The 12,429-nt window shown below is 39.0% G+C and overlaps 2 protein-coding genes across 6 annotated transcripts in view; one reads left to right on the top strand and one right to left on the bottom strand.

Annotated features, from left to right (window-relative positions):
• The window catches only part of IFT74 (intraflagellar transport 74), a 42,309-nt gene that overhangs the window by 6,388 nt on the left and 23,492 nt on the right, over positions 1 to 12,429 (top strand). For all 4 annotated transcript variants that reach the window (XM_083719105.1, XM_083719106.1, XM_083719108.1 and 1 more), the window contains exons 7-8: positions 1,297 to 1,356; positions 2,604 to 2,665. In XM_083719105.1, the coding sequence (XP_083575231.1) occupies positions 1,297 to 1,356; positions 2,604 to 2,665 (122 nt within the window). The remainder of the gene's footprint in view (positions 1 to 1,296; positions 1,357 to 2,603; positions 2,666 to 12,429) is intronic.
• On the bottom strand, positions 5,358 to 12,117 carry LRRC19 (leucine rich repeat containing 19). 2 transcript variants are annotated; one of them, XM_083719520.1, is made up of 5 exons: positions 11,996 to 12,117; positions 10,519 to 10,596; positions 8,707 to 9,217; positions 7,859 to 8,050; positions 5,358 to 6,359 (listed from the first exon to the last, which is right to left on the bottom strand). In XM_083719520.1, exons 1-5 carry the CDS (start codon positions 12,026 to 12,028, stop codon positions 6,046 to 6,048), a joined length of 1,128 nt encoding a protein of 375 aa, XP_083575646.1. In that variant the 5' UTR covers positions 12,029 to 12,117; the 3' UTR covers positions 5,358 to 6,045. The 2 variants fall into 2 exon arrangements, with proteins under 2 accessions (XP_083575646.1, XP_083575647.1); XM_083719521.1 differs by lacking the exon at positions 11,996 to 12,117 and adding an exon at positions 11,221 to 11,242.

Genomic DNA, 12,429 nt, shown 5'->3' with positions numbered 1-12,429 from the left:
AAAAGGAAACACCCCCCAAAAACCAAGACACAGAAGAAAACAATGGCATGGCCCTCCTTCCTTATATCAAGGGCACTACAGATAAAATTAGCAAAATCCTCCATAAACACAATATCAAAACAGCCTTTTGCACCAACCAAAAAATAGCCAATATCCTCAGAAACCCCAAGGATAAAATCCAGTTGGAAAACCAAGGGATCTATGAAATACCCTGCAAAGTCTGCCCAGCCACGTACATTGGACAAACAAACAGACGAATAAATGCACGTATCGCAGAACACAAGAATGCCGTCAAAAAAAAAGAAAAAACTTCCTCTCTTTTCCAACACATGAAAGAAACAGGACACGAAATTAATTTTGCAGATTCCAAATTGCTCTTTAACACGGAACATCACCACAAGAGAATAATCATGGAAGCCATCGAGATAGAGAAACACCCTCACAACATGAACAAGCGTGACGACACATCCCGCTTGCCAGACATCTGGAAATTAGCCCTCCCCACAAAAACTGACACCAGATCCAGAGGCACACAGAACGCCAACACCAATCAACCACACCAGACCCAAACCCAGACCCTCTCCACAGATGAATTACTGACACCATCCAGTAGCCAATCCATGGTGGCACCTCCGGATGCTGCACCCCCCTGCAATCCCTACACAGATCTGGCTGACACAAGCCACAAAACCACAGCTCGCCCCTATACACGAAGCCAAGCCAAAGCACAACTAAGTGCAATACAGCCATCTTCTCAGGAAAACTCTTCACAAAGTTCAAGAGGTCAAGACACAAAGACTTTAGCAACTAATCCACACCTAATGACCCACCTAAGTGGTACTCAGGATATCACTCAAGAAATCACTCAAGGTATCTCTCAAGTAATTAAGGAACAAAAGAAGAAAAGGCACACTAGCCTGGGAACTTCCTCTCTGCCCAGAACATTGGAGGCTAGACACCACACCCCCTCTACAGTATTTATAGGAACTCAAACATTGAGATCCCGCTCTGTTCCAGTAACAAGAAGCCGAAAGCACCAGCCTGAAGATGACGAGTGAGACCTCGTCGAAACGTCGCCTAGACACCCCAACTTTTACACGGGAAGACACCCGAGGACACCAAAACCTGCATATATATATATATATATATATATATATATATATATATATATATATATATATTACACACATTGACAATATTGGATCTAATTTTGAATTGCAATTGCATAGATAATTACCTATAGATAATTCATTGGGAATAAAACTAGCAATTAATTGGGTTTCTGTGTTGTTTTAGCTGGTGGATAAACTTAATACCAATACCGATATGGAGGAAGTAATGAACGACTATAACCTGGTGAGTATTAACATTGTTTTATCACAGTACTAGTTTTGCCTGAATTGGTTATTGTTCAACTTGGACTGCTGCTAACGAGTGATGCTCAGTAGCTGCTGGAAAATGTTTGAAAACAATTGTAATTGGTTCTCAGGATGAGTGTAACTGCATATACTGTTGACCCAAATACATATGCAGAGTGACATTTCAAAGTAGCATCTTAGTTAATAGAAGGAAATATAAAAAGCCACAATTCTTCCAAACATTGGATCACAATAGAAAGGACCTACACAATTTAAATTTCCAATTAAATGGTAGTTCAAATGAAACATTAAAAAAACATTTTTTTTACCAGTGAAATGAGTAGTTGATACTAGCACATGGAAATTTTACTGATCAGCTGTTTGGGAGAGGGGAGCAAGAGCTGGTTTTAAACCGCCATTCTCACCCTCCAAAGGACCCCTTCCTGCAAAACATCTTATCAGTGAGATGCTTGCAATTTATTTGAAATTACTTGTGCTTGCAACTTCATCTGTTGCAGTCAGCATCTGTAACTTCAAATTTGCCTGTGGCATACCTTGCTGTCCTTACAGCACAGTACCTGGCAAGGATCTTTTTATTTCCCTGGATTATTCAATCCTCTGAAACTTGCTGTTGTGATGTTCGGTGTTTTTAATTCTGCTGACTGCTTTTAAAGCGCTCTTTTACTTTGTAGTGTTTTAATGTTATCGTTTTAAAGTTTGTTTTATTTTTTGTTGGCTGCTCTGAGAACCTGTTAAAAGGTGGGATAGAAATCAAATAAATAAAAATAAGTAAATTAATATTTGTGAAGATCTGATACTTCATTCAGTTATGCCAGGTGTGGGGAACCTTTAGCCTGCCATATGTTTCTGAACTTCAAATCCTATCATCTCTCTCTACTGACAGTCTTGCTGAGGCTAATGGGAGTTTGTAGTTCAGCAGCATCCGCAGCACCAAAGCTGCCCCTGAGCTATATAAACCTTTTACCTATAGGCACAGTCCAGCCGTTATGCATGTAAATTAGTACAGACACATTTGAAACTGCCCTTAATTCTGATTTATTTTCCATTTCTCAAACATATTTTTAGGATCATGTTGTATTTCTTAAAAATCATTTTAAGACTGATCTATGGCATAAAAGCAAATTCAGTAGAATTAAAGATGTTGGCTCTAGAAACGGGAAATTTATTTGCTGTAGATATAGCAGAGCTATTCTCATGCTGTTGGTGGCTGTGTCTTTTTAATAGTTGAAGGCTCAAAATGACCGTGAAGCTCAGGGCATAGACATCATTTTTACAGAAAGACAAGCGTAAGTATATGAATTTTTAAAAACGAAACTGGAAAATAAACAAATGCATAGAAATGTTCTGAATTGTGTTATAATGCCATTCACAGACCCCTGACACTTGTCTGGTCTTTGTACTCAAGCAGTAGCATGTGTGTGCTGACCTTTCACACTTTAGATTATTATTATTTATTGAATTTATATACCGCCCTATACCTGGAGGTCTCGGGTCGGTTCACAGAAAAGATCAACATAAAAACCACAGTATATATAATCAAAATAAAAACAACAATCCAATAACATCCCTCCCCCCCCCCAAAAAAAGAGCCATGTTTTAAAAGGGCATAGGATGTCAATCAGATCAAGCAAAGGCCTGATTAAAAACGAACTTTTTTGCTTGGTGCCTAAAAGTGTATAATGAAGGCACCAGGTGAACTTCCCTGGGGAGAGTATTCCACAGATGGGGAGCCACTGCAGAGAAGGCCCGTTCTCGTGTTGCCATGCTCTGGACCTCTTGAGGAGGAGGCACATGAAGAAGGGCCTCAGAAGATGCTCTCAGGGTCCAGGTAGGTTCATATGGAAAGAAGATGTTTTCTACTATTTCCAATTGTAGTTACAGCAACAAAAGCCATGTAAGTTGAGAAAAAAGTCTTATTTCAATATCCATCAGATTAATGATATTTTACCTTGATCCTAAGACAATTTTTTAAGGCAAATTATTTAATATGCTTTGCAGAGTAGTTGGGCTGCATCCACAGCCCTGCTGCTCATGGTGCCCACAATGAGTAGTCATGGTGGATGGGGCAGTTGGACCCGATGCTGTTGTGTGACAACCAGTGAAAGCAGCGTGAGTTCTAGCAGATAGCTGACTGACTCAGCCCTGTCCTCCCACCCACACTCAGAACACGCCGTTTCAAAACTTTCCGCTGTAGCCTACCCCATAAATAAATTACAACTGTCAGACACAAACACAGGGCAACTGATCCAGGATTTTATAACATCCAATACATGAGGAAGTGATAACAAGTTTAACGCCCTTTCTTTCAGGAATCAGGACATACTCATGGTGAAAGCACAGTCAGGCATGCAGTCTTCAATAGCACATTTAATTTCAGGGATTTATTTATTCATTTATTGAATTTCTATACCGCAGGGTCCAGGTTGGTTCGTGCGGGGAGAGATGAACCTTGAGGTATTGTGGTCCTGACCTGTTTGATAATAATATTTTTATTATAATTATTATTAATAATACCACACCCATCTGGCTTGGTTTCCCCAGCCACTCTGGGTGGCTCCTAACAGAATATTAAAAACACAATAAAACATCAAACATTAAAAACTTCCCTAAACAAGGCTGCCTTCAGATGTCTTCTAAAAGTCAGGTAGTTTTTCATTTGCTTGGCATCTGGTGGGCAAGCGTTCCACAGGGCAGGTGCCACTACCAAGAAGGCCCTCTGCCTGATTCACTGTAACCACTTAACGCAGTGAGGGAACTGCCAGAAGGCCCTCGGAGGAGGACCTCAGTGTCTGGGCTGAACAATGGGGGTGGAGACGCTCCTTCAGGTGTCCTGGGCCGAGGCTGTTTAGGGGTTTAAAGGTCATCATGAACACTTTGAATTGTGCTCAGAAACGTGCTGGGAGCCAGTGTAGGTCTTACAGGACCGGCGTTAATATGGTCTCGGCAGCCACTCCCAATCACCAGTCTAGCTGCTGCTTTTAAGGCTTTAGAGATCAAAACCAGCACTTTGAATTGGGCCCAGAAACTAATTGGCAAGTGGGCCAGGATTGGCATTGCATTCTCAAACTGTCTTCCCCACTGAGCAACCTGCCTGCCAAATTCTGCACCAGCTGAAGTTTCTCAATGTGGCCACCACGTGTAATGTGTTACAGTAATCTAAACTAGAGGCTATCAGAGCATAGACAACAGAAGTTAGGCGATCCCTGTCCAGATAAGGGCACAGCTGGGCCACCAGTTGAAGTTGATGGAAGGCACTTGGTGCCACAGAGGCAACCTGAATCTCAACCTGAATCTCAAAGGATCCAGGAGTACTCCCAAGCTACATATGCAGACCTTCAGAGGAAGTGTAACCCCATCAAGAGCAGGCAACGTCCCAGCCATCCAGTCTAGGGAACCCCCACTAACAGTGCCTCAGTCTTATCTATATTGAGCTTCTGTTTATTAGCTCTCGTCCAGACTATTGCTGGGGCAAGACAATGGTCCAGGGCATCCACACCAGGACATGCAAAGGAGAAGTACAGCTGTGTGTGAGCAGCATATTGCTGACTTCCAGATGACCCTACTCAGTGATTTCATGTAGTTGTTAAACAGCACAGGGGGTAAAATTTACAACAAAACAAGTCAGTTTTAAATAATTAAAAACTCAGCTCACCATCACAAACCCCAGAAGTAGCATATAGGATAAAACATTTAATTTAACATTGAACCCCGAGGAACCCCAAATTAAAGGCTCCACGGGGCCAAAGAACACACCTCAAACATCACCCTCTGGAAACAACCATCCAAGTAGGACTAAAACCAGCGCTGAGCGGTGCCGCCCACCCCTATCGCAGACAGCCACTCCAGGGTACCCATGGTATCAACCTGTTTTTCTGATTTTTTGTTCATTTAAAAGTGCAAACAAGCATTTTTATTTATTTTATTTAACTTATATCGGTCATAGTTGTTCAGTGCAACAAAAGCGAAACTCTGGTTCTGTTAATTAGAATTATTTTAATTAATTACATATTTCTGGATGTTCAGACACAGAAGATGTTATTTCTTCTTCATTGATGGTCAGACTCTAAAATCCAGGGGATGCCTCCTTAATGATTTGTGTAATGACTTCCTTAGCATGCCAGACCCTTGTTTTGCCTGTTTTTAAATATACAGCCGTTCTTCGGAAGTCGAACAGAATTCGTTCTGGAAGTCCATTCGACTTCTGAAACGTTTGGAAACAAAGGCACAGCTTCCAGTTGATTTCCGATTGTGCAGGTGTGCCGGAAACAATAGCAGATGCCGCACCGGACATTCGGCTTCCAAAAAAATGTTCGAAAACTGGAAGACTCACTTCCGGTTTTTGATCATTCGGGAACCGGAACGTTCAAGTCCCAAGGCGTTTGGGAGCCGAGGTATGACTGTATAGGGCTATATTTCTCTTTCAGGTACCCAAACAAAATGCCCTGATTTACATACAAAAAAACCTTTCATCCTCCAACACCATTTCACCAATAGTGGTTCTCTGCAATGATGACAAGATTAAATAGTGTATATTTTGATTAATCACAAGCAGCAACAGTTTGGTTTTTTTAGCCCATTGCTTTATAAAGCTACAGATATGACAGCCCTTTGCACATATTTCAGAATGAGGCAGATAGATTCAGACTGCAACATTCATAGTAACTCTTCATGTATCAATATATTTGTCTTCAATAAATCCATCTTCTTCTGGAACAAATGTATGAAATTGTTCAAAAACCACAACTGATTCTTCTTCATTGGTACCTGGTGTATGTGGGAATGCGCAGTTATGAGATGTGAAAGTTTCTTCAAACATCTCTGGTTCGTCTTCCTCCAAACGACTATGATTATAGCTAATCAAATAACGGTACCATACTGGGAATTTGATGACCATTCCAATCAGCAGTGAAATGCTGATAACAACAACCAGGACACCAATCAGAAAGGTCCAACTTTTGCCAGGACGATGAACATCCACACCTTAAAATAAATCAAACATCATTTTAGTACTTTTCAGTATAAATACAACTCTTACTCCATTTTTCCTCATAAGGTTACCTTTCAGAAGTTATCAAGTAACTTCCCTCTCTCCATAGAAAAATAAAGGGTTGGAGCTAGACTCCTTCCATTCACAGAAGTGAGTTAAATCCAGCAGAGGTTCCCACTCTGCAAACTGCCTGCTTCTGTGGGCAGAAGTGGCATAGGTGATTTCTGCAAAATCCCATCCCCACTGCAACCCCTGGTACTACCCCCTATACTGTTCCTCAGGGTTCCCTAACCTTCCATATCAGCTTTTCAGAGGTAAAAGGAGCTGCAGGGGGAAAAGAATATGCAAAAGTCACTTTGCACTTCAATCCACTGGAGAATCAAGTTTGTGGTTTTGCAATTCTCACACCTGTGACACCAACACATCATCTTTAGGACATTTGACTATTAGCCTTTTAAAAGCAGTGTTTTAGTAAAGTTTGGCACTTGACTGAACATATTTCAGTAGTTGCTCTGTTAAAGAGTCCTGAAGGCATCTGTTGTTAACATAATCGTGGGAATTCAACTGGTACAGTTAAATGGACATTATGCTGTGTGCTTGGATCCCAGGTACCTGCCTCATTCCAGGTCTAGTTATGTCGGTTTGTCTCTGACTAGTGACCCCAGATAGGCATATTCATCCAAATCAGTGGAAGAATTCATCAAGGTTAATTAGGCCCTGGGCAAGTATCTTGAATTAGATTAGCTGAGATCTAGCTGCACCAGAAACAAGTTTAACAAAAGAATTTGAACTTTGTGCTCCCAATGACGCATGACTGTCTGGGTTAATTTGACGTTTACCAATATTCGTAAAAAACTAGAAAAGGCTATATTGCAATTATATATAGTCTTCATAACTTTCAGCATATTACTTATTTTAAAAGACCATTCAAAAGCTATTTTGGTAATACATCTAATATTATTATCAATATATATGCTAAATATTCTAATTTGTATGATGATAGTATAGAGACTGGAGTCTATAAACCAAGCCTTGTTGAATTTTGCTGTGCGAGTTCTTCTTCCTGAGAAATGTAAAGGAAATGGTGGAGCTTTTCTCAACAATGTTTAAGGAAAAGAATGTACAGTTATAGATTTGATATAATGGCAGAAGAGGAGGGGAGCAACCTTTACCAATTGCCCGTTCACCTTGCAGACCTTTGCACCCTATGAAAATCTGCTGGAGAGGGTAGGGGGATCGTGGGAAGACTACAGAACGGGTGGGGATTGGGCAAAAATAATGTTCTTCCTTCCACCAGCAGGAACCCTCTGCTGGATCAAAAGCTATCCATGAACAGAGGGAGCCCTACTTTTAGCGGACACCTAAATTTGGATTCAATATGCATTTGCTTTAAATTCTATATCAGTGCACTAAATGATCTTTAGTATTGTTTCTGAAATGCATGGCTTCTATAGCCAAATGGACGCTGCCGGTAAATTAAACTGAAATATACCTGACATTAGTGCTTTTCTATTTGTACCATTATGCAGAGATAGACTATTATTAGTTGGATTAAGAGAAGTGAAAGATAAGGTGGTTGCTTCAGTCGTCATCTCTCTTTTCTCACAGTCAGCTATAATTGCTGTCTTGATAGGTTGTTCTTTCAGGCTGCTTGGAGACATACACACAGTACCGTTCTCATTCTCTGTAAATATAAATATTTCAAAAAGATTAAAGTTTTTGGTCTGCGCTGACCTCAAAAACAACTTCAGACCGTATGGTTTATAACTTTAAAAATAATCCATGAGACCATCTAGTGTTATAGGGTTGCCAGAGGCAAATATATTATTTCCAGCAATTATTCATTCCATAAAAATATTCCTGGGCATAAAATATATGAATATATCCAGTATCACCTATAATACTCTCAGGCAGGTTTGACTGTGCTATTTATCTGTTTAATAGGAGTCTTAAGGCTGGGAGTAAGTTGCATTGAACGCATTAGGATTAATTCTTAGTAGGTGCATATAGGATTGCACTGTTAGCACATTTCTAGTTCATAGGGCAAATGCTTCTCTTTTCCTATACAAAATCTGTTGGATGAATAGGCAATTTTCAGACATGACCTTTTCAAATACCAACTTAATGTATAGGCTCGACATTTAGTTCATATTTTATCTTTTCGGTGTGCTATTTATTGACAACTCCTTTTAGCATTTTTGGCTCTTAGTCTAAAGGAATCCTTATCTCAAAAATAAAAGATGTGAGGATAGCTAAATTCATACATCAACGGAGTACACTTAGTCCTCCTGAAATGGAAATCGTGTAGATTAAAACACCAATATATTTTTTGATACTTACCCATGGTTACTTTAGTGGTCTTCAGCCAACTCTGTAAACTAACGAGGTCACATGAACAATCCCATGGATTTCCAATTAATGTGACATTGGTTAAATTAAGGGATATTTTTGCATCAAAATATCTCATAATGTTATTTTTTAGGTTTAAGACCACCAAGCTCTTTAGCAATACAAACACACTGGAATCTAATTGTACAATTTTGTTATTCTGTAGGTCCAAAATCTTTAGTTTATTTAAACCAGCAAATGCTGCTTGTTCAACTGTACTGATAGAATTATTGCTGACATCTAGAACTGCTAATTTTGAAAGTTTGTCAAAAGTAAAATTACGGAGAATAGAAATGGAATTGTTGCTTAGGTATAATTCTGTAATATTCATGTACTTTTGAAGATTTGTGGTATCACTTTCATTTAAAGTGATGCTGTTGTAACTAAGAACTAGTATAGAAACATTTTTGTCTAGGCCAGGAGGAACAGAAGTATAGTTTTTTGCTGCTTCCTCGCACTTAACCTGTTAAACAAAGAGAGAGAAAATGTTACAAATACAGATTGGGGAAGATTACCAGGATAAAACAGATAATATGTTCATCAAGCTCTCATATATAGGGTTATGAAAACTTTTCTAAAATATATTGATGTTATTGTTTGTTGTAAAGGAAAATTCTGCCCGGCTAATCTTCAGAAAGAAAATCAGAACAGGTGATATTGCCAAATACAATCCTATAACAACATTGAAAGTGTATCAACAATATAGAAACAAAAGCAGCAGCACAAAACAACTATATAGCCATAAATAAAGCTACAGCTGTTCAGATTTGTGGTCCTTCATATTAGAGTCAGCTATATGATCAGTATGTGAAAGAAAATGACCAGAAAAAGTAGTTCAGGCTGTAGGAAAACAGGCATGCTCCTTTTTTGTTGAAATCTTGGAGCTCAAATAAAAAATGTTGGAGTTAAAGTCTTTTCTACAGTAGAATATTGAGCATAGAAATCTGAAATACCTGAATCATTCAGGACTGAATATAAATGCTTTGGCAGAGAGTTGTAAGACTAAAGGGAACTTTTATTTTAAAAAGACCATCTATTTCCCCACCTCACACATCCCATACCAGCCTACAATGACCAGAACAAAACTCATGGAATATTTCTTCCTGGTGCTAAGAAGGGAGTACCATTAAATAACTACTGTATTTTGCAGGTGATGAGAATCATAATATGATTGGTTAGGCACTGTATTCTGTGGGCTTTGGATCCTTCACATACCATACTCTATCATATATATTATTGGCATCCATCTGTCTCGAAAGACAATGGAGTTCGCCTCCGGGGTGAAGTCAAATCACCACGTTAGCTGCACCCAAGCAACCTCCCCAGGGCGCAAGCCTGGCAGTGTGTATGGTATTCCTGGACTGCTCAGACGACCAGACCTTGCTGGTGTGGTCTAAAGGAAATCAAAGCAATATGTTTGACACCAGCTTGGTGGCAGGAGTTGCTGGAAAGAAGTACCATCCAACCGTCTTAGGGACTGCACTCCGGATTTGTGTAGGGTTTACCCACATGCCTTTCCTTCTGAAGATATCCCGCAAGGCAGCGGAGGTCCTATCATATATATGAATGTGATAATTTCTGCCACCCCACCCCAAAAGAGGAGTTAAAATAGCCTTAGGCTGCAGTCTTAAGTACACATAGGAGTCAACCACATTGAACACAATATGGCTTTCTTCATAGAACACATGTAAAGGATCAAGCTGTTAACAGCTTTATAGGAAAAGTAGACCAGTAGTAGTAGCTTGATTTGGTTATGAAGCTTACCGTTTGAGAAGCAGCAACTGGATGTAAAAAGAGAGCTGCAACCAGTGTCGGGAGCCAAGCAAGCTTCATATTCTGAACCTATAGGTACACGTTATCGCTTGAATAGTATTGAAGCTCAATTTGATGATGAAAAAGAAGTTCACAAAGAGCATCATAGTTGTGATTGCAAAGCCAAGTGAATCAACAGGATTTGTAGAACTGAGTAAAATATGGAAATGTAAACTATATATAGTTTGTGCTATGAAATCAGGCCTTTGTCATCTGTCAATGTTCAAGAAATTATTTCACCTAGTTTCTTTTTTAAAAATATTTTTTATTAAGATTTGCAATTTAATATTCAACACATTTATCATATAAAAGAAAATAGAATAAAACAAAACTCCCCCCCACCCCGTGACTTCCCTCAACTTCTCCTTCTGGTTCTTTGACAATTTGCTACTTCTGCTTAAATTTTCTCTTATTTCCCTCTTTCGGCTGAATGCTCTTACAGTTTTACCATTTTTATACCAAATTTTCTTCCAGTTACTTCTTACATTTAATTAATTTCCATATTGTTGTTTCTTAACCTTTACTCTTGTTTTCTTAATTGTAAGTGTTTTACTCAAACCCTGCTAGTGAGTCCATTTCTTTACAATATTTCTGTAAATACAGCATGAACGATTCCCAGTCTTTTTTAAAGTCTCTTGTCTTTGTCTATTTCACCTAGTGTTCTGATACTTTAAAAAACGACATAGCTGTGATCTGTTGAGGTGGCCTGTAGAAATACAATAAAAAAATTCCAAGTACTGGTGTTCTTTCATCAGATGTCTTAATACTATCGCTATAGCTGTTACCAAATATTAAAGAAAGAAACTGCAACAGCTATACAGTACTTCAGATACTTAGAATCTTCCTTCCTGCCCATCCTCCCTCCAGAGCTCTGAAATGGCGCCACTGATCAAGGCTACACAAGACATGAGCCATATCTATTGCACTGGTGCGAACTGCTTGACCCTTCCCTATAGGGAAAAGTTTGCAAATCTCTAAAGATAGAGAAAAGCACAGCCGGCAGTATCTAGAAACATTAGAGCACCCAAACAAGTAATATCAGTCACCTCGCAAAACCCACACAAAAGTTGTAGTGTCTCTTGTGAAAACCTCCTCCTTTTAGTCCTATGTATTAAAATCAAGTAAAATTCTTCAGGGATTCACATTTATTTCTGAAGTATTCCGTTAAAAGCCCTTCGTTATTTAAGAAGAATAAAACGGGCAGCTTCCCTGTTTAAACTGAGGGGAAACATTTGAAAAATATTTTCCAAGCTTCCAAAGATGTCCTCTTGCAAAGCCATCGAGTGAATTCATACAGCTTTGAACCAATATAATATTTAAACTATAATCTTAATAGTTGGATTGTGAAACAATGTATTTTATTATACATTTGTTAATAAAACAAACATCTATACGTTTGACAATACTAGCAGTTTACCCAATCGCTTACCTTCTTATTTTTTCTCTGGAACATCATATACATGTTTGCGTGTATCCTTGTGGATTAAAAAAAGAAGAGTACAATGTTAACTTCACTTGGCTTCAACCTTTGTACCCTATTAGCAAGCACGTCGTTTAAAATAAGGAACTTCAGGATGCCTTTAGCAAAAGATTGACTTGGGTTCATATGTGACTTAATAGACTTGCAGCCAATAAGGAAGTTTTAGAATATGATCAGGTATCATGTTTATGACATGAAGTGAGGGCGAAAGAGCAAGTTTACCCACGGTTAGAGTTTCCAATAAAACATGATTGTATTGGAAACAGAGAGCCATGGGTAGAAGTTTATTTTTTAGTGGGGTACAGTTACCAAACATCAGACATTATAAATATACAAAGTGCATATTAAAAGCGACAGCTAAAAGCCTTTGCAGTTGTTAACAT

Source organism: Podarcis gaigeae (genome assembly GCF_964106915.1).
Source record: "Podarcis gaigeae genome assembly, chromosome: 17".
Taxonomy (NCBI): domain Eukaryota; kingdom Metazoa; phylum Chordata; class Lepidosauria; order Squamata; family Lacertidae; genus Podarcis; species Podarcis gaigeae.
Note: the sequence above shows the minus strand (reverse complement) of the source record. Positions and strands in the feature narration are given on the sequence as shown.

Coding starts and splice junctions, on each gene's coding strand:
- LRRC19 (XM_083719520.1), bottom strand. CDS start 12,028: ATGTATATGATGTTCCAGAGAAAAAATAAGAAG. Junction 10,597..11,995: donor TCCAGAGAAAAAATAAGAAG/GTAAGCGATTGG, acceptor GTGTACCTATAG/GTTCAGAATATGAAGCTTGC. Junction 9,218..10,518: donor CAGTTGCTGCTTCTCAAACG/GTAAGCTTCATA, acceptor TTTGTTTAACAG/GTTAAGTGCGAGGAAGCAGC.